Genomic DNA, 22,604 nt, shown 5'->3' on the forward strand with positions numbered 1-22,604 from the left:
CTCAAACCTGTCTAGGTCCCTCCAGATGACATCCTATTTTTCTGGTGTGTCGACCACACCCCACAGCTTGGTGTCATCAAAATAGATACTCTGAATAACCTGAATTCTGCCTGAAAAGACTTCAAACATAACTACTATTTGGTCCTGTGAATCCCTTTCCATCTCTTTTTTTCCCTTCCTCCATCTAAAAACTTCTGTTCTCTAGCCTTTACTAATTTTACTGCTAGTAGAGATCATTACATTTACTGCTAGAAGAGATCATAGGTCATCTGCAAGATACCAGTAAAGGACTTAATTATTCTGTTTTCTTGATATGCTTGTCCTGACAATCATTTGCATGCATTTTCTTCTGTGTTTGGAGAAGGATTCTTTTCCATTCAACAAATTCTTATTTAGAGAAAGTGTGTTGAATTTTTTTTTTCCCCACTTATGTTCTCATTACTTGTATTTTCCTATTATAGGAAGGAGTGGTAATGTCATTTCACACGATTGCTTTTTGTTCTTAAATTTGTGGATAAAATCTTGCCTTTGTGCCTTATCTCTTTCATAGTCCTGCCTAATAAAAAAAAAAAAAATTGAAAAACGATATGCAGAAAGTTTGGTACTTCATGGAAGAGTTAAAATACGTAGCACACCCTTCAAAATCTAACTTTGGGATATACGGCAAGTTTTTTTTCTTGTCTTTGAAGATATTTTCTGGTGTTCCGTCAGCTACCCAGTTTAATAGAACATGTTTTAAAAACAAACAGCAATTTATTTTAATTGCTGGTATTGTATATGAGGTATATGTAAGATCAGGTTTTCAGTCATCTTGCTTTTGCCTTTGACTCCACGTGTTTAAATACTACATCTAAATACATTTAAATAGTAAAGTGACCAGCTTTGTACTAGAATGCAGTGTAATGCTCAATCATGTGGTATTGTCAGTTTTCATTTAAAATCAACTTTTTCAAAACTTATTTCTAAATGAACTTAATCAGATTAACTTCATTTAGTCACATCTGTTCATGATTGTTTTCCCCTCTTACTAGCCATACAAATCATGAAATTAAGCTAATTATATACCATTATCAGCTGCAAAGAACTAGTTTCACAGTTTTATACCTTTTAATTCCCTGCAGGAGATTAAAGCTTGTTTTTTGTTAATATGTAAAGTGCAGTAACTTAAATGGATTTCCCTGCAGTTATTGCCAAAGGATTAACTAGTTTATTATTGTTTTTCACTATTGTAAATTGGTTTTAAAACATTACATTTTATGTGCTTTCATTGATGGCAGCACTTGTCATGCTATTGAAAAACATTTTCCAAATAGAATTGCCATACACAAGTAATTGTTGTACAGCTATAAAGCAAAAGAAAGAATTGTCCTGTCAGTGTTTATGGATTATAACATCTGATTTTTATCTTCTCTGCTCCTCCCTGTTTTTTGGGGGGCTTGGGTGTATGTCCCTACACAGGTGATGATGAGCAGAGTGATTGGTTTCATGAAAATGAATCTGGTGGAGCATGTGGAATAACAGGAGTCATTCCTTGGTGGGAACAAGAAGACTCTACAGAACTGGACAGAGAATTGCCCGACCCAGTCTTTGAAAGTATCTTAACTGGTACTTTCCCCCTCATGTCCCATTCAGGGAGGAGAGGTAAGTGACAATCATATGCAAACTGTAGAATCGTTTGGATGCAATAGAAAAATGTCTGTAAAGGGAGTATGTTAAATATTGAGAACATTTTGGAGATGCCAGTTTGCTTTTTGAATTACGTCACTTTTGAGATCTCAGAAATAATCAGAAAACAGTCAATGGTTAGAAAAGTCATTGTAGAACTTGGCTCATTTTCATAGCCTTTTTGTTGTTGTCTTGATGTTTGCATTGAGAATTAGTAAATATTGCTTAAAGGAATCTTTAGTAGAGTTCTTTGACCATTTGCTTTGCTTTATGGAAGGCTTTGTTGTTTGTAAAGAAAAATTAAGTGTTCACTTAGAGCAAGGATTGAGATCTATATACTTATTTAATTTTTACTTTAAAATATCTTAAACTACTGTGGATCTATTGTGTCTCATGGCCACATTGTTGCAGCGCTTGATTACCTTTGCATATAGATCCACTCTTTCAGGACTGAAGTTGTCAGACCTCACTTTGCTGCCACAATTTTATCTTACCTTACCTTCTTTCACACCCAAATATAGATCTTTCGTATGAATGGTGGTCAAATTACCTTCAAACTCCTTATCCACACATTGAACAAACTGAATTCTTATGAGATTTATTTTCCTGATGCTTGCAATTTTTTCAGTGGTCTTGGTCTCTGCGTATTCACAGGATTTAATGCTTTTTAGTACTAACAGTGTTGTAAGCAATGCAAAATTGGTTTCCTGTAGTTTGATATGTTCTGCTTATTTAGTCAGTTGGGCATAGAACCAGGATAGCACCTACAGAAAGACTTCATTTTCATTACAGCTTAGCCTTTTTTAACCGCTTCCTCTTCTGTGTTCTTTTTTTTCCTGTTAATACTCTGGCTGTATTAAATGTATTTTTGTTTAACTAAAGGTAAATCAATAGATTGTTATGTAAAGGTAAATATTCTTCATTATAATGTATAGGAAATATGCATAAATGAATCTCTACTTTTTATTTGAAGGTTTCCAGAGCAGGTTTAGTCATCTTCATGGAATGCCAGCAAGAAACACAAAAAAGGCTCCAGGAAACCAAAATGCATTGGTATGTCCTTTCATTGATACTAACATTTCTACAAGCCATTCTTATTGCCTTTTTGTTTGTAAGAGCATACTCCTCTCATTCTTGTTTCCTATTGTTGTGAATAGGTAATGGAAAGGTAAGACTTCTGTGTCACTGCTGTTTCTGTGCTTTAGACCCTCTCTACTACAGTTCTATTTTGATATAATATATCTGAGTGCTAAAATGGCAAAAACAATCCAAGATTGTCCCTCAGTGCTTATTTTGCGCTTTGTGTAGGAGAAGGTATTTTGGTTTTCTTATAATTAACAAAATTTTCAGTATATATCTTATGTGTGTATGAAAACATGTTTCTCTCCTCTAAGAAAATCAAACCCAATTCATTTCAATTTTATCTAATACTGATGGCGTTCTGGGATGGGTATGTGGTAGTAGCAGAAATGTTAAGTCACAGCTTGAATCAGTGGTTGAGCACCTGTTGGGAGGCAGGGCCAACCCAGGGGAGCTCAGGTGCATACAGTACACCTGAGTGACAGGAAGAGATGGAGCCAGAAACCCCTTCATTTAAGGGTTGGCAGTAGAGGCAAGAGTATCTTGCTGGAGGTCCCTGTGTACCTGAGATCTTGTGAAGGTGAGCAGATTCTTTCCTTTGTGTCTCTACTCATGACAGTTGCCTTTGAGCAAGTCCTCACTTGCTGATGCATAGTACTATTAGCTTTTTTGTAAACTAAGATTCTAATGAGTATTTTACAATTTCTTTCTTTGGTGGAAGTCATGAAGAGAAGGAGTTGACTTCTTAACTTAATGTTAAAGTATATTTACTGTAGCACAGTCTACTCCTTTCTTATCAGAAAAGTGATTGGAAGACAGGGAGAGATGTGAAAGGCTATCGTATTGGGCTATGTTTATTATTCACTGGTAAATACTGTAGCATTGACTTTCTTTGTTATTTGGAAACAGTACATGTTTTCAAATTCTAATTTGTCTTAACGAAAAAAGATAGTTCTGGGAAATGTAAGTTCCATTGCATGTGCAAAGAATAAGATGGAACTGTTAGAAATGTAACTTTTTAAAAGAGAAGGTTTTTATAGCCATTGAAACCTCTATCCAATAATTGCCATTTGAAGCAGAATAAGATGCCTTAAAACCTTGGCCTGTGATCTCTGCTGTTAGTGGTCATGAATTAGATGAATGTTATCTAGTTCTTGGTTTCCTATCTACCTATTTTTATTTTTGGTTCAGTGCTTGCTTGAGCATATCTAGGATTTGTAGCCCATTTTCTAAGCTTATTTCAATTTCACTCTGATACTTTATAGGAGCTATTATAACTGATAGGTTAGCTTCATGGTATTGATGATACATGGCTTAACTACCCTAAAAACTGCCTTTTCCTGTAAATTGTAAAAAGGTGATTAAGTTTCAATTGAAGATATACTGTGAATGTATATATATGATAAAAGCCCCTAATGTTTATTTTCTTCTATGCTTTCTAGGTTATCCTTAGCCCATTTTGTCTTCCTGCCATGATATCTCATATATAAAGATAGTATCATAGTCTGCTTTATAACAAATTCAAAAGCTGATCTACTAAAGACTGATAATTCAGTTTCAGTTATTAAATATGTCATTTACATAGTGTTGTGAAACAAGGTTGACATCTGAATGTACATTCTAAACCACTATGTTTAGACAGGATAGCATATATAGAATGGATGTGCAGTTGCCTCTTCAGATGCAGAGTTTTCTGACCTCCCTAGCAACTATTTATGTTTGTGGGCACATCTGCTGCATCTGTCTTTGCAAGAGCTCATGTACTTCCTTTTAGGCAGTGATTGCTTCTTAAAGAAAATATTTTTAGATACTTCAATGACAAAACGTAATTTAATACCTGTGACATGTGATAAAACAGAACAAGAAGTAATTACTGCTATTAGATGGTAACAGTGAAGAAGAGCAGCAATGCTTTTAGAGAGATTAATATCCTGAGGAGAGAACACTGCATACTCAACTCATTGAACAGAGTTGTGATGTGACTTCTTTCATTTTTTTTTTTTTAATAATGGTATCCCTTTTTGTAATCTCATGTCTCTATTGCTGCTTTTACACAGACTTTAAGGGACACACAGAAGAAAATGTATTTTCCTGCGAAGATATGTTTCCTAAAGTACACAGTTTATATTCAGTCTAAAGATGTGTTGTCTGTATCTGTGGAATGTGAGCATAGAGTTAGTGCTTTGTGAGGCAGTATGTGTTTAGAACTTTTTTTTTTTTTGCATGATTTAGTTAAAGGTTTGTGCATGTCGCAGCTTGAAAAGATTACTGGCTTTGAGAATGCAAAATGCAGAGGTAAGATAATACTTTGACAGATCGTCACCCTCTAGGAAAGATTTTAAATGCTCAACTGTTTACATGCTGTGAGAGAAACATCAGGCTAACTGTCTTCATGACGATTCTTTATGTCCCAAGGAAGATGACAACTTAAGTAATTTTCTCACCCTGATTTCTAGAAGTAGCAGGAATAGGGAGCCAGAGGAAATTACCTCTTTGTAGGTCAGTTAGTGATCTTTAATATGAAGTATCCACATCTGATGTTCAGATTCTGTCCAGATATTTTTCCTGCATTTCATTCAATGGCTAGTTCTTTAAGCACACTCATAGAACTTTCTATCATCAGTTTACTGCCTTTGAATCAAAACACTTTTTTAATAACTGTGCAGCACTGCACAAACATCGGAAGTAAAACACAGAACAGTGTAACCAGGACAAATACTGTAGAAATCTCTACTTAATGTAATGTGCAGGTTGAGCGAGCAGGTAGCAGGCAGGTAAAAACACGAGCACAAAAATTTAAAATCTATATATTCATAAGAAATACTTATTTCTCTTGGATTGTTCATTGTACTTACCAAAGAAAGGTACAATTCTTAATGGAATCCATAAATTAAATAATTTGTCAGGCATATATTTTGGCATGTATTTATAATACTGAGATTTCACATCTCTATTGCTTTGCATTATGGCAGCCTCGTTTTTAACAGAACTTTCTTTGAAAAGAAAAAGGAAAAGTTTTACTTATGTAATGCACTATACTTTTGATCCTGCCTGTGTCATATTTCTTGTAGCAGCTTTATAGTTCTAATCAGAAGCATGGTTGTTGCAGTTGGAAAGATTAGGGTAATGGGAAGGTGATACAAGAGTGAAATGGAAAAAAGGACAAATGAAAAGAATGCTTGCTTGTCTCTGAAGATCTAGGCTTGCAGGGAAAAACTCCACAAGGGATGGATTTCCAGTCAGAGATCCTTCCCCTGTGGCAATCAGCTCTAAAATGGGTTCTAGGAGAGGTGCAGCCAATTCCACCCCTTTTGGTCACACAGCTGAATTGCCTTCACCTGTGCTCCGAGGGCTGACCCAGTCCTTTCCCCAAGTGCTCAATCAGTGATTCAGGCTGTGATTCAACTGTTCCCTTACAGTGGTAAGAGTACTTTTATGCCATACTAATATTTAACAAACTCTTAACAACATTGTATTGTTTGAAATTACATTGTTTGCTTGAATTCTGCAGTTGTATATGATCTGGTTTATGCAGTTCCTTTACCAAAAATGGGCAAAGATGTTGCAGGGCTTTGTTTAAGGTCTCTTACATGTTTCTTTTTTGCAGCTTTGATTCTTTATCTAGGCAAAAACCTGGGAAGTGATTTCTGTGGGTTACAGTGTAAAAAGCATAATCAATAAAAATACTTTCTCTCAACTGCACAAATTTTTCCATCTATTACTTACTATGAGTTTTGATTTTCATGGTTCATAAGAAAACCTCCTCTTGAGTCTTTTGTTCTTAGGGATGTCTCTTTTTCTTTTAGCACAGTTGTACTATTGAGCTTAACTAAATGTAGTTGCAATTATTAAAAATTACATATGGCATGAAAGCTATCATCTATAGACCTGTTATCCAAGGTCTGGTTTTTGGGCTATTTCTGTCAAATCCTGCAACTTTGTTTTTCGCTCACACACGTGCTTCACATACAGAATTCAGGTAACTACTACTATCTTAATTTGAAGAGAAGATGTATGGAGAATTCTTCCTGCTTTCAAGATTAGAAATTCAATTTCTAAGTACTCAATAATTGAAGAAACAGCTAGATGTATTCAGGTGCTTTTTCTTAACATATTATTTTGGAAATTGAGTGAAGTGGTGTTATATGACAAAAATTTTTTTTTACAGATACCTTCTTTAAAGAGGGAACTGAGCACTGTTGTTACAGTATTAGTCATAAGCCTCTTCATGAATGCTGTGCTGCAGCTCAGCTCTTGTCTCCTTCAAAGCTCCTGCAGTTCATTAACCAAACATGAGTTCAAATACCAGATGTATAGATTTCAACCAAACAATGGAGAGTCAGTTTTGTTGTTATTTCTGTTGCTCAAGCATGTACCCCCTTCTACCATAATTAAGATAAACAGAAATCCTCAGCTAGCTTGAAATAGTTCGAAGGGCGCCAACTGGTGATGGTGAGCATCTGTTTCTTTTCATCTTTTCTTAGATTTCTTTCAGACTGTTAGTTGGAATGACATTTTTTTAATCAATAATTAGATTTCTCAACACGCGTGGAAAAAGTGTGCTTCTTAATCTTTAACTATAAGCCATCCTTGATGCTTACAATCTGTCTTCTAAGGCTTCATAAGTAAGAAGGAGCTGAAGCAACTGGTAGCCTAGCTACTGGTTCTTTTTTCTCTCTTCCTGAATCAGTACAGAAGCAAATATTTAGAAAACCCAAAAATCTCTAGTTGAAAACTAAAAATACAAGTAAACTGTAATGGCTTGTTCCAACAGTCTGTGAAAGACAAACTCTTTTAAAAAAAAAAAAAAAAAAAAAAAAAAAAAAAATCATGTTCCTTAGCAGATGTCTTTCTTGCCTTTACTACTAATGCTGTTCCTATGTCCTTTATATGTCTAAAATTTCCAGCACTCCATTTTTTTCTGTTTTATCTCAAACTGTGGTTGAACTATGATTTTGCAATGAGTTGTAAAATAAAATGTGATTGTAACTCATAATGAAAGGATAATACATGAAAAGAGATATGGTATATCATTTAAATTGTTAATGAAAGTTTAGGTAGCCTTGAAACTTGTTTTAGTTTCATTCTTAAACTCTCCGATCCTACAAAGTAAAAGTATTTTTAATATGTCATGCAATCAACAGTTTGAGGTAACTTCATTTTGTTGGTAAAGGAAAAGTGTTATTTCTTCAGTACAGCTACTGAAACAGATGTTTTGTTTATATAGTGAAGAACTTACAGTGGTGTAGTTTTCCACTTGCTATGAAAATCAGAGTGTACTTTGATATTTAAAGATTAGCCTCTAACTAATGTAATTGTACTGACTTGATCCTTGGACTCTCACTTCTAATACAGTGTTGATAATGCATCCCATTTCTGTGAAAGTTTCCCTCCAGTAGGAGGGAAACAGGAGGATAATAAATGGAAAACACTTATTGATGTTGTAGGCTTGCAATATTCTCCACGAGGAGCAATCTCCAGGAAGAAATCCTTCCCCACTGGCGGTCAGCTCTTAAGTGGGAGTCTAGGAGAGGTGAAGCCAGGCTCCACCCCTTCCAGCAGCACAGATGAATTACCTTCACCTGTGCTCCCGTGGCTGACTCATTGCTCTCCTCAGGTCAATCAGAGGTTCTGGCCATGATTCAGCAGTTCCCGTACACTAGATTAATAACACAAGCAAAAATACAAACTGCAACTTTATATATATATTTGTTTTCTACATTGTAAGTACGTATGCCTTGTACCCTGTTTGAAAACAGTGAATTAAACTGGATCTCTCAAATCCTCTCTAGCAGTTTGTCATATCTAATATCTTCAAAATACAGCCTGAAAAATAAAGCAGCAAACATGTGATGCATTGTACTGAAATTGAATCCCCCAGGAATGTCATTCTGTTGCTTTTGTAAAGTGAGATAAAATGCAGAAGTGAGGAGGTATTTCTCTACCGTTGTTTTGTTACCGTGGCTCTAGTTAGTCAGTTGTAAGGAAAATTTTGCATAACCTGTTAAAAATAACAATGGAGATGAGGAGACAACCACAGTTCTGGTAGATGTGACTTCACTGAACTCTCTCCAGTCTAGAAACTAGAAGAGGAATGGATTGTTGTTAGGGGTAGTTCTTTATAATTTTGCAAAGAAATGCTTAGTTCTAGAATTAAAAAGCCTAACAAGAATGTAATGTGAAATTTTGAGAATGGTCTGCAAAAAGTTTGCTACCATTGTGTTTCTTGAAATAAGAAAATCAAATGGGTATATCTGAGCACGGTTTCAAGGAGGAAGTGAAGCTATAAATTTCTCGGAACTGACTGCTGGTAGTTGGTATCTCGTGATGTTTACAGTAAGAGTCTTGTTTTTACAGCAAGTGTACATGTATCTGAAGACAGAATGGATCCTCTTCTAAATGAAGCTGTAGGATTTATTTTGTATGTTTTTCTAAGATCTTCAGAAAGAAGAGCTTTGGTCTCTGCAAACATTCAGTACGCATCAGTAAATGTTGTGGGTGCCTTTTCTTCTTGCATGGAAGAATTCAGTAATGCTCTTTTGCTTCGTGTATTCTTCTGCGTGAGACACCTTTTTGTTGGACTGCTCATACAACACCATATAATGGAATATTGATGGGAAGGTTCAACCTTCCCACCTCCGACATTGTGGACCAATATAGTAAGATAAAATTAGGAGCCAATATTTTTGGAGCAGATCTTGAATATATAAGCAGTAAACTGGATTAGGTTTACCACCAGGACAATAAGAAGGGTTGCTGGCGTATATTACATCCAAATGAATTGGAGTGGTTCAGTATTTATTGGTCCTTGCAGTTAAGTTACTGTCCCTTTGCTTAGGGCACAGTAGCTGTGTTGTGTTTTGTTGTTGGTTTTTTTTAGTTTATTTCTAAGTGAATCAAGAGATCCCTGTAAACCGTTACAACTGATCGCTTCATCCATTTCACTTCTGATAACTGCTGAAAATATGTTCCTGTCGGTCCCTTGCAATTTCATTTAGCAAATTCCAACTTCAACTTCTTTTCTTTGTATTAACTGCAGTGCCTAATTTGACAGATGCTTTTAAAACCTGCATGCTTAAGTATTAAAATAACTTTTGTGTTTTGTTGTTTCTCAACTTCAACTTAGCAGTCCTACAGATAGTAGTTTTAAAGGTCAGGAAATTTTATCCTCAGTTCTAAGAACTAAAAATTGTCTTATTTATGTGGTCATATTTACTGCCAGCTGATGAGGAAACTATTTTAACTGATTTGTTTTAAATGTGTATTTTTAAACACACCTAAAATTCACTTTATTGAATGTTAGACAAAATCTGTCCCATTTTCCTTTCTCCTTTGATGCACTCCTGTTACATTGCTGAGTTCTAAAAGAATTAGTATGCAAAGACTTAAAAAGAAAAAAAAAAGGATATAGTGGATTTACTGTAATTTTGTTTTTTTTTTAATCTCTGTGAAAGAGTCCAGCTAGAGAAAGGAGATCTTTTTTTCTTTTTTTGTTCCATACTGTTACTTTTTGAAAATGCATGCATACAGTGATTGACATTTTGTTGTCGAACTTCTGTCTTTTCTTTTTATAAATCTGGGATCAAATCACTGATGTAAATCTAAGGCAATTTAAGACAACTTACAGTCCCTAGAGTGAGAGCGTTGCCTGTTGAAAGTTACCATAAGGCAGCTTTCCTGTGCACAGCAATGTAGCATGTAAGCAAAAGATTAAAAAGAAAAAGAAAAAAAAAAAAAGAAAAAAAAAAAAAACTTGCAGAAAAGCTGAACTTTCTGAAAAGCCAGTATTTCATTGCTAAGGTGGTCGTAAACATTTTAAAACTTATTGTTATCTCTTGCTCAGAAGAACAGTATGCCTATCTGCATTTGGCCAGATTGTCAAAAAAGCATGTAATAGGCACAGCATATTTAATACTTAATAATTGTGAAGGCTTCATTAGGGCTTCTTTTGTACACAAACTGATATCTTTATTAAGTTAATTCCCTTATATCAGTGACGTATATGCATATTTTCTTAAAGCTTTAATTTGATTTTTTTTTTTTGTAGGAAGACAAATTCAACTTCATTTGCATAGTGTTTTACTGAGTCTTGTATTAAATATTACTAGAATGTGGAAAATGTTCTAAAAATATTTGGAGGTTGATGGATTAGTACTCTTCAAAGGGAAACAAAACACTAAATATTTCTAATCCTGCATTATTTACCGCATGGGTGGTTAAATGCTACTTTAAGCCCCATAAAATTAAAAGGGAGAAATCTGCCAACTGTAGCAGGAATTGGATTTAGGAAGAGTGGTACAGAGCCAAAATATTGCTACAGAATTAGATGTCAAAAATCTTCTTTAATAGTAGATATATAGTTCACAGTGCTTGGTTATGATTAATACATTTAATCTAAATCACTGAAAGTTGCTCTCTCCTTTTCCATAAAATACAATAGGACACAAATCAGTTTTACTGTAGGTGGATAACAATTGGAAAATAATGCATCTTCCCGCCCAATAAATTGTCAGTTATACCTTTTAACTAAAATCGATTCATCTTCCCAAAATTTATTACAATTTCTAATAATAAATCTTTTCAAATGTTTATTCATTTGCTTTCTGATACATTTGTGCCACTTTTGCTATGGTCTAATGTTTTTTCTTTTGATTCATTGTAAATTAGAAAATCTATTTTGAGTCAATTTTCTAGTTAAGAAGTTAAAATCTATAACCTAGCCATTTTTTCATAGTCTCCTTTGCACATTTTAATACCCTTGAACTTACAATCCAGTAAATTCTGATCAGAAGGTGATTAAAAGACTTTTTCACTGCAACTTCTTGACTGAGGGCCAGATTCATAAAACAAGTACTTAGGAGATTGTTCACTGCTTTTCTCCTGTGCTTCTTCCTGTTTCAAAGAGGAGGGCGGAAAGAATTGTATCAGATGAACAGATGCATAAGATTTAGCATAAGATTTTTAGTACAGGTGATCAGAATTGCTACCTGGAATTAAAAGCCAGCTGTAACAGTGAAGAGTATGATATAAGCCTCCTTTTGTTGTCTCTTTATAGCAGCAAGACAGTGATACTTCTGGAAATAATTAAAGCACTATGCATTGTTTCTGTAATTATCCAGTATTAACCTCTGAAGGTATGGTCATCTTGTTCTTAAAAATGTTCTTAGGCATAACTTTTTTTTTTTTTTTTTTTTTTAAGAAGAAAATATTTCGGAATAAACTTCTTTTTGCTTTCCCTAATGATTGATCTGCCAATCTCATCAGTGCAATTGTGTTCACTGTTCAGTAGTTTCCTGCTCTCTATATAATGTGTCAGAGAGGAATACTCTTAATTTTTTTCTAACTCTTCTAATAGGCGTATTTCCTGTTCTCACTCAGTAAAGTAGTGTGATCTTTTACTTACTTTTCTGTCAAGAATTTGGTATGAGAAGCTTGATCTAATGTGTAGGCACATCAAATAAGGTTGATATAGTATGTAAGCACATCAAGTTACTTAATCTACAAGTTTGTTTTGTTTTGTAATATAAATGCTGGCAGAAAGGGGGGAGAGGGCAAGGAAGTGTTTCAAGTGTTACGTGTGGGAAGATTACATTGATAATTTGAACTTGATCTGTAGCATCATTTAATAGTAAATTTGCTTAGGTGAAAGCATCTTGGATCTTGAAGTGATTGATTCCAAAGTTGTTTAAAAAAAAAAAAAAAAATTATTTGTGTGGATGAATTGGAATTCATTAATTTTACTAATTGCTCAGTGAAGAAAACAGATGTTTTCGTAGGCAAAGATCAGGCTTTAATTACAGGTCTTAGCTACTCATCTAAAAATAGTGTCAATATGTTAATGTCTCTCAAAGTTAATTTTTTATATTTCTGTGGGAATGCCATTCTGTTACACGTTTGTTAGACCTTACTTTAATGAAGTTTAATTGTATGCAAACATAAATCTGATACAAAAAGTATTTATGACAGTATTTATATGTCATAATGTATCTATTTAGAAAACTCTTTAAGAGCATGTTGGTTAGGTATTACTTATATAAAATGTCAAAATTGATACTATCCAGTTAATCTATTTCTTGTTATAAAATACGTTACAAAAATACTCAAAACAACTGAGACTTTCAATTTATGATTCTGGAAAGGATGAGTTTCTAGCAATTATGTGAATCTATATGAATGCAGAGTCTCCTTAGGGCTCTTATTCAAAGATACGTACTCTGTAGAAACTACCATAGAATTGTGAGCTTGGTTTTGACCTTTAGCAAACTGTTTTAAATGTTGTTGGTTCTGAATGCTTTAAATATGTATTTTTCACTACCATGGGGTGGCGGAGATCACCTAACTAGTACTGGTAATTAAAACGATCTAGTGAGAAATTACCTTTTGAAAGCAGCATTGGTGAGCAGCAGCCTTATAATGCATATGCAGAAAGACTGATGGACACATGCTTGGTAAAAGCACCAAATGGAAGGAAACTAACAAAGCATCATTAAACATAGTTGGTAAAATAAATATTTAATGGAGTACACCAATACTGAGCTACAAATGAACTGTGAGATCCAATAATTGTGATACTAGAAAAACATGATTATAATTTAAACATCTTTAAATTCATCATTTCAAATTCATTCAAAACATTATATTCTCAACATTTTTTTTTTTGTTCAGATCGCACTGTTTTCCAGCAGTGTGGGTTTTTGTTTTTTTTTTTTTCAGAAAATGCATATCTTGCATGGAAGAAATTTCTTGCAACTTCTCAGTGCGTATGTGTTTCCTTCAAATTAAGGAGCTTGTCTCATGGTGATCCTGATAATCATCGATTATTTTGCTCTCATTTCAGTAAAAGCTAAGATTATCACATACAATTGATGTGCTGCTTGTTACTGATTCTTTGAGAAGGATGTTAGTCTTCCAGTTAGTGTTGTTGTGTTTCAGTTAGTGTTGTGCAGTAAGGTAAAGAAATGAAGCCTCAAAATAGTTTAAGTGACACACAAATCTGTGAAGAACGTGTTTGAATTAATGGCTCTCGGTGTTCGTTGTGGTTATCTTGCTAGGATAGTAAATGTTACAATTATTTTCAGTCAGCTTTCAGTTGCTATGATGATTTACTGTGGAAGTACTATTTTTGAAAGAAGGTTAACGTTGCCTCCTCTGCATAGAAGTATTAAGGGAAGAGGTTGATGTTTAAACAGTTTGCTGTGAAAGGAAAATATTATCCTTGAGGCATTGTCCACGATGCTGTCTGTAGCTTTCAAAGCATGTTCCTAATTGTAGTTATTTCTTATGCCTTCAAAAGAAAGTAAACAGGCTCTCTTGTCTACCTTAACCTAAAGGGAGAAATAAAACTGCCTGGAGATTCAGGTACATCTGGCATTCCCTTTATTTTACTCTGCCTTGCTGGAGGAGCTGTAAGTGGCCAGCCATGCTGTCAGCATACATGTAGCCCAGAGGTCTCAAATGGCACTGACTTGCACAAAATAGATTATTCCAGTAGGATGACAGAGCTGGTCGGCTGTTAAGAGAACTAATCAAAGCAGACACAAGCCTAAGTATAATGCTGGTTACTAGAAACTCTGCTGGCATCAGACTAATTAAACATAAACACCTAAAGCATTCATTTATTTCTTTATCAAAATTATCAAACTGATGAAGTGCCCACAGCTGGGGAGAGGTGGGACTTTTTGACCTCACTTAACCTTTCCAGTATAGCTAAGAGGATTTGTCTTGGCAGCCCCCTCTCCAAGGGGAGATCACTGAAACCATTAATGATCTATTCCTTGGCAGAACGCCTGACAAATTCTTTCAGAACAGACTTTTTTAAAGCTTTACATGCATTCCTTAACTCACATTGTTTAAGTTTCAGCATTCTGAGGAAGTTGAAGGTTCTCATGTAGGTTTGTAGGTAATTCTACGACTTTGAAAGGCTGTGTGCTTTGTATAGATAACTCCTTTGGATCCATGTGCACAGTGTTGCTTAGCATCAACCAGATTTGTGTGGCCTGACAAAACAGAATTGCTTACTGTTATTTCTTTGAGCTGCAGCACCTTTGTGCCTAAGAGCTCTTCTCTGAAGAACAATTTGGGGAAGGCAGGGAAATTTCAAGCACTCAAAGTGGTAATCCAGAGCAGGATTGCTCTTGCATGGGTTTCCTCACCAGCCATGGACCTCTGGAGTAATACCTCCTTCTCAGTCTCTTTTCCAGTCCTTCCTCGGGTAGTTTATTTGCTTCAGCACTTCTCCTGCTCTGCTATGTCTTCTGCACTGCTTGTTGTCACTTAGCTTGTTGTCACTTGCTCTTTCTTATGTATTATTCCCATCCTGCTGTCATCTCTTGTCTCCTCAGTTCTTAAGCATTTTGGAAAGCTAATGGGAACACATCTAACTCCATCTTGGTGCATGATGGGTCTGTTGTTGAGCCGATTAATACCAACTGCCGGAGATCAGTCCCTGGATGTGTCCTATACAGGTCTCACCTGCAGCTTCTTTCATTGTCAAAACCCTGCCACCTATGCCCAAGGCAAGTTAGATAGCTTTGGCTGGGTTTGGATGTGTAGATGTTTACAGCAATATGAAGGGAAACTTGAGGAGAATAGAATTCAGGGGAAAGTTATTTTCAGAAGTGTTATTTTTTCATTTGTCTATCAGTAAGGTTACTTATGCAAACAATTTGCTTCAGTTACAAGAAATTTAGGACTAAAAACTTGAGTACGTAGCCATGGCAAAAAATGTTCTCCTATGTGCCTGGATATCCATTTGTATATAGCTTATTAATGCCAACCATATTTCAAAAAAGTAGTCCAAATTAATTCTATAGTACCAGCTTGCTGCTTAGCAAGTAGAAATAAATACACATAACACAGTGGTTAACTTCTCAAGAAGCCAATATTTCCCTGTAACTATGTTCACCACACCTGATATGATCATATTAATATGATCCCGGCTTTGATAATGATGTAAAATATAATCTCATGCTTTGCAGAGGAAAGAATAATTCTCTTTGGTTCTGCAATCTCAATTCATGGAGACTAAATTCCAATCATTTCATCCAGTCCTAACTTGGTATTTTCAACTAGTTTAGTATTTCTGAGCACTTAAATTTAACAAATTCTGAGGAACAGAGACTTGGGTGGAATTTAGACTCTGTAAATCTGAGTTTCCATTTATGTGGGTTTTCATCTCTCTCTAATAGCTGGTAATACCTTCACTTCTATTTAATAGGAATGGAAGAATACATATCAAGTAATAGGGGAGGGAGACTATGGATTATGAACATATAACTATTTATATTTGTTAATTTCTGTAATTGCACTATAGGACCAACTTCTCAGTTCTGATTGAATGTATAGCAATAAAGCCTAATTTAGTTTTTTGATTAAATGCATCCACTTCTAAGCTATTGATTTGTAGTAGTTTGTGAATGTACTGAAAAGGATTCAGATTGCATCTTGGAGGGAAGAAAAAAAAAAAGCCACAGTGGTTCTGGAATACTGTCAGAAGAACCTTGAAATTGAATTACAGCTTTAATATTCAAACTGGGGCATGTATTGTTATTTGTGATATATGTAAAATGACTTTTATAGATGAAATTTAAAATCGGTGACGCAGAATAGGGTTTATAGTGCATGGGCTTTAAGAAGAGCAAGGAAAGATGTTTGATGTAAAGCATGTGGCAGAAGGATGCATATTTATTAAATAAAGTAATTTTAAAATGGGTGTATGATTAAAAAAAAATTTTCTTGCTGACAAATTATTAAGATGATATTCTGTTGCTAGAAAGAGATTGAAACTGTTTTAAGAGTTTTATTAAATATGTTCATATTTACTAGAAACAATTAAAATAATGAAATACTTACCTTGTGAAACAGTATAAATCAGCCATGTCAAATCTTAGTGTTTGAGGCTTTCATTTCCAGAAGTCTGATGCTTTGTACTGTTGTATCAGCATCACCTACATTTCTAATAAACTGCTATGGCTTCTCACATAATTTCACTTCAGTTTTTATAAATGTATATATCACTCTAAGCCTAATGCAAAGCTGAGTATGCTTTGCCATTAAAGAGTAGCAACAGCAGAGATGAAAAGCAGCAGCAACCCCCACTTGGCAATGCATTAGCCGGAACCTACGGAGAAGCCCACTACAATCATTTCTGAGTTTTTGTTTTGATGGTAGCTTTAAATACGGCTTAGCTGTTAGGAATGAAAACATTTATGCTCTCTAGAAATGGATAGAAAGTACAGAGAGGAATGTCTCTCTAAGAACCCAACTGCAGAATTCCATTTGGAGTTATTTAATCCAGTCTCTCCATTCAAATGGTCTATTGCAGAACTTACAAGTAAGATTATAATCAGTCTCTATCATTCATTGCAAATTTAGCATAGCATCATGGTGAATGAACAGTTGGCCTTATTAACACTAATTCGTTATGATCAAAATTGTAGTCCAATTTGAAATTACTATAAACTTGATGAATTCATTTGCAGAAACAGCATATATTTGATGATATGCTAGGGAGTAGCTAAAAGAGCAGTAGTGTTGCTGCGAAAAATATTTCTCTATAAAAGTGGTATGTAAAGGTGACATAATTGCTTACCTTATAAACAATTATAACTATAAAGTTAGGACTAGAAATTTCATTGGTGAAGTATATTCTAAAGATTTTTCTTCCTTTATGAATGAATTATCTCTCTGTATCCTTCAGTCCGTCAGTGATGAAGAATACAAATTGAGAGTCACAAAAAGTAACTTTATAGCATATGTTAATTAAAACTTCCTTAACTTGAGATTCTTTTGAGTTTGTCCCAGCTTGCCTGCTGCTGCTTCTCAAATAATTAATGTTTATGTGCACGGTTAAGGAATCTCCCACTCTCCCTTTTATTAATAGTTTCATACCAACATTTTGTTTCTGAATTTGCTGAGTGCCTTGTACTGACAGAAGGAGACTTTTTAAAAACATATTATGGGTAAAACTTTTTTTTTTTTTCTTCTGTGTGGCATCTATGACTTTATGGCCATATCATTTGTGAAATTGAAAACGGATTTTAAATTTGTACTGACAAATTTGTATGTGCATTAGTAGTTTCAAGTGGAGAATGTTTATTTACCCTTAGCGCTTTGAGAGATAGGTTTCCTCTTCTTTTTCTGATATCCATTTTACTGATATTTACCTGAGTTTGAACTTCTTGACAACAACAAATAGTTGGACCAGACTGAGAAATAAACGTTGAGCATTTCAATCTTTTTCTTTTTGTATGCAGTGTGCATGGTGGTTGTTTTTTTAATAAAAAAAAACTTCATTAGGTAAATAGACTAATACTAAATAGAGTTAATTTCAATGTGTTTTTATTTTTAGTACTGTTTTTATTTCAAAAGTTTTTTTTTTGTTATTCCTTGCTTGCACCTAAGTGTTTTAAAGCATTTTATTTTGTCAGGAATACCCAGGAAGAAAACTCTTGATTTGTATGTGCTAAGAGCGTCTGCAGTTTGAACGCTTTTAAATTAAAATATATCACTTGTTCCAAATGTATTGATTTATACATCTCTTGTCAATATTAAGTAGAGCAACTTTTCCAATACGTTAAAAAAGACGTGGCAAGGCAGATTGCATTTAGTGGGTTGGTTTAAGTTTACCTTTCTACATTACCTGTTTGCGTACTTTTTGCTCTTTTGCCCTTTATTCTCAATCACTGTTACAGATATTTGAAATGTCCGCTGGCGATGCAGACGATTGCGCTCTGAATTAATACAAAGTTGAGGCAATTCGAATCTGACCCAACTTAAGCTTTCTGAGCTTTAAACTCTGAACAAATGGTTAAAGGGCAATTATACTTATTATACTTATTATTATTAGTCAGCATTTTAATTTATGTATTTGTATTTGGTGGTGGTTCAACACTTAAAAAACCTTGAAATGAGCTTTACAAATCCTAACCTTAAAGGTGATAAAATTAATTATAAATTCTCAAAATGACCAATTGTACTGTGTTATTGAGTAAAATTTTAGTGCTGTGTGTTTTTTTTTTTTACCATTGCAAATACTTTTTTCTCTCACTTCTATTCTTTCGTACCTGAAGGTTAAACTGTTTCATTTATTCCAAGTAATCATATGACCAATTACATAGTACTTGTTGGACTGTAGGTGCATCCTCTTACATGTTCTTTTAAAACATCCTTGTCCATATCTGTGTCTGTTCAACCTGCTCTGCTGATTGCTGAGCTGGAATACAGGTGAAATGTAAAACTGCACATAACACATACTAAACCTAGCAAATGTATCTGGTGTGAATCAAATATTGTGAATGTGAGCCTTTTTGTTTGTAAACATAGTGTTAGTAATCACGCTTAGTAAGCCCACGTGAATATTTACAAATGCAAAGCAAGTCCACTCTGGGACAGATGAACTCCTGTTGTTCACTGTCATTCCAACTGCTTAAAATCTAGGGTATGACAGGCATTCTGCAAACTGGGTACATAGTTTCCATGTGCAGTGGTATCACATGAATACCCTGCGTGCAAGAGACTTACAACCATTGGGTCATCCAAGAATGCTGTTGAATTCAGTGATATCTTTTCTGTACATGTGAGAGAAAAATTGTTTTTTTACCAGAATTTCATACCTGTATACACTGTAACTTAGGAGAAAAAAAAAAAAAAAAAAGTTCTGCAGTTTACTTTGTCTCCCCAACTTACATCAAGCTTCATGGTATCTTATCATAGGCATCTTAATGACAATTAATTGCAATACATAACTAGAATTGTACAACCTCCTTTGTGAAAGTATATTTCAGTGATGTTGGTACCTCTTTCTTCTAGCACAATAAATCTGTTTTGGTAGGGTGTGAGGGCGGGTAGGTTGTTTTTCCCATTATCATTCTCTGGATGGAAATTCAGTTATCTTGCTGCTTTTAACAGGATATTCTATGGGAATTAGGCAAGCTATCATCGGTTTTCCTCTGCATTCCTGCCTTATTCTAATAATTTCAGAAAATCCCAGAAAATTTGACAGTCCTTCAGAAATAAATGATTACTAGATACCTTATATTTCTTGAGGAAAAAGTTGCCAGCCTGTGGTGACAACCCTAGATTTAATAATTCCCCAGATGAAAGGCTGTGGCGTAAACTCAGTTGTTAGCATGAGAGAAACCCATGTGGGAATGACCTTATAAATGCTTCAACATTTGATCAGTGTTTGCTCTTCTGTTAGACCTCAAAGTCAGTTAAATGTCGTATGTAAAGCCATAAGGAGCTAGGTGGAGTTGCTTGTTCTCCTTCCAGTTAATAGTATTTGTATCCAAAATGAATCATGAATAAGTAGAGATAACTAGTATAAATCTTTCAGAAACAGTGAAGTTTAGTAACATCTAGTAACGCTATCTTCATTCACCCTTAATAATATTTTTTTTTTAATTATAGAAGCTGTACTGAATTCTTTGTGATGTGTCTAGATCTGTGGCTGTGGTGGCCTATGATTCTTACTTCAACTTTTGTCTGAGTATTCTAAAAATATAGTGTTTTCCTGTTTTATTAGTGTATAAGGTTAAATTTCCCTAAGGTACTGATAAAGAAGATTCTTGGCAAATTTTTAAGAAGGTTCAGTCCCTTGAGTTTCAGGAATGATGGGTCAAGGAGGAAACAAATATGCTTCCTGATAGCACAGAATAAGAATTAGGTTTTAGCTAGTTATAGTCAGCTGAAGCATATAATGGGAAAGGTAATAGTGGAATTCATAAGAATTCTTTGAATTTGGACTGAATACAAAGTATGTTTATTTCGATCAATCCTGTTAAGTATCGAGTAAAACAAGGTAACTGTTTTACATGTATCTTCATACTTTCTTTTTTCATCCTTCACACGGAATTTTAATTTCCATTCAAATTCAACAATTTCTTCTAATTTCTCATCACATTTTATTGTATCAACTTCAATCAGGGTTCTTTATTAGGACCAAATAGGCAAACTGAAAATGATCCAGTAAATTCCTTGAATATAACAAATTCTTCTTCAGTTTGTGTAGACACACAATTTGTGGCTCAGTACTGCTGATCATGGATGAAAACTCATACCATAGCTGTGTAATTCTGTAGACATTCAATACTTTTGCTGGAAATAAATATTTAGTATTATTGAAAAATAATAACATTCAGGAGAGAATTTTACTCAGTCTGTCTCCTGGTTTTGCCATGTTTGCTGGTAGTATTGGCATCTTTGTTAGCTAATACAGGCAAAACATACATACTTCATCACAGCTTCATGATTAGCTTTATTATTATGTTGATTTTGTCCCTTATAATAAAGGAAGTTGTATATCAGTAAATCTAGACCATAAGAGAAAATTGTTTGCTAAGATTTTTTTTATATAGTTGCTCCATAGCGACATAACTCTCACAGATTTAGTGTTTAACAAGGAGTTAAGGAATTATGATAGTAGCTTCAGATAATGCCTGGTTGTGGTTTGATAATTATTATGTAACAATAAATGATGGGTAAGAATTCCTACTCTGCCCTTTCTCGCCATAGTCTGCGATATTTAAAAAGATGTAGAAATATAAGTTAAATCCTAAATGTCTAAAGTCTGCTGACTTTGTGGGGATTGCTATATTTAACTGAGAATTTTTTAAGGTTTTATTTATTTAATTAAATTTCTCAAGAACTAAGAAAAATACCTCCAACATAAGTTAGTTATATTACTTTGTGGCATATAGATAATTGAAATGAGTTCTCAGTTTAATCTCATGTCATGTACTCTTGCCTTAGTGTACTCCAATACTCTAGGTTTTCACCTGGTTTTGTGATTGTCTTGAACAATAATGTATATACTACATAGATATAACTGCTACTTTCGAGACACTATAGAGTTAAAAATTATATTCTGTATGAAAATATTTCTTATCTGAGTATCTTTCAGGCTTTTTTAGTAAAAAAAAAAAAAAAAAAAAAAAAAGAACAGCAGTGCTAGCTGTATACTCAGTCATCTGCTTAATCCTTATCCCCTTTGCATTGTCAATACCCATCTAATTCCACTTTAACAACAGTAATTGGCTGATGGAGTAGCAGATATAGATTTGTTTTCCTGATGACTCCTTGACTTTTTTCCTCTGGTAATACTAATAGAATTCCAAATCCTTACTGGTGTGATCATGTCATGAGTAGGTCAACAGTCATGTCAAGGTCCTATTGGAAACTTCATAGCCAACATCTTAATTTAGACTTAGCTATCTTTTTTCTTGTATGTGCAATTGTAAGCAATTCTTTCAAGTATCAAACTCATTCCATTATAACACAATTCATTTGATGCAAAGGGAGATGGTTCTGCATGTGAATTGTTTACTGAATGTTGTCCAAGTACAAATTCAGTAAGTTTCTTCCAGGTGTAATGCATTATCTGAATTATGTCAGAAGCTTGAAAGAAAAATATTGCTTATTTGTTATGATTTTCAGTTATTTCAGTCTTTCATTTAATGGGAATTGAAGCAGGCGTTTTTGGGTTTCTAATGTTTAAGAAGAGCATGTCTTCTAAGAAAAACATGGATGTGGAAGGTTTCTTGTGACTGAGTTTATACAGTGGCTTCCTGCAACCAGAAGGAAAAATCTTATTTCTTTCCCTCAATATTTTTTCTTTTTTAAGCTCAATTCTAGTTTTTACGCTCTTCTCATACCTTTTCCATACTGTGTTGGTTCTTCCTCTTGCAACAGTTCTGGGTCGCAAAGCCCATTTTCTGAGTTGTGTCAATTTTGCAGAATGGGGGGGAAGGAGGAAAATCAGACTTTTCTCTCTAGATTAGATTTCTGTGATAGGAAAATGAAGTTGACAGAAGAATGGAAAGGGGGAGAAAGTAGGGCAGCTCCTTTCAGCTGTAGAGAGT

General features: G+C 34.4%; 1 protein-coding gene across 1 annotated transcript in view; it reads left to right on the top strand.

Annotated features, from left to right (window-relative positions):
• The window catches only part of GPATCH2 (G-patch domain containing 2), a gene marked incomplete at both ends in the record, with an annotated part of 97,189 nt that overhangs the window by 13,070 nt on the left and 61,515 nt on the right, over window positions 1–22,604 (top strand). The window contains 2 exons of the mRNA XM_079550820.1: window positions 1,459–1,641; window positions 2,639–2,718. Of these exons, the coding sequence (XP_079406946.1) occupies window positions 1,459–1,641; window positions 2,639–2,718 (263 nt within the window). The remainder of the gene's footprint in view (window positions 1–1,458; window positions 1,642–2,638; window positions 2,719–22,604) is intronic.

Source organism: Tetrao urogallus (genome assembly GCF_951394365.1).
Source record: "Tetrao urogallus genome assembly, chromosome: 2".
NCBI classification, from domain to species: Eukaryota; Metazoa; Chordata; class Aves; order Galliformes; family Phasianidae; genus Tetrao; species Tetrao urogallus.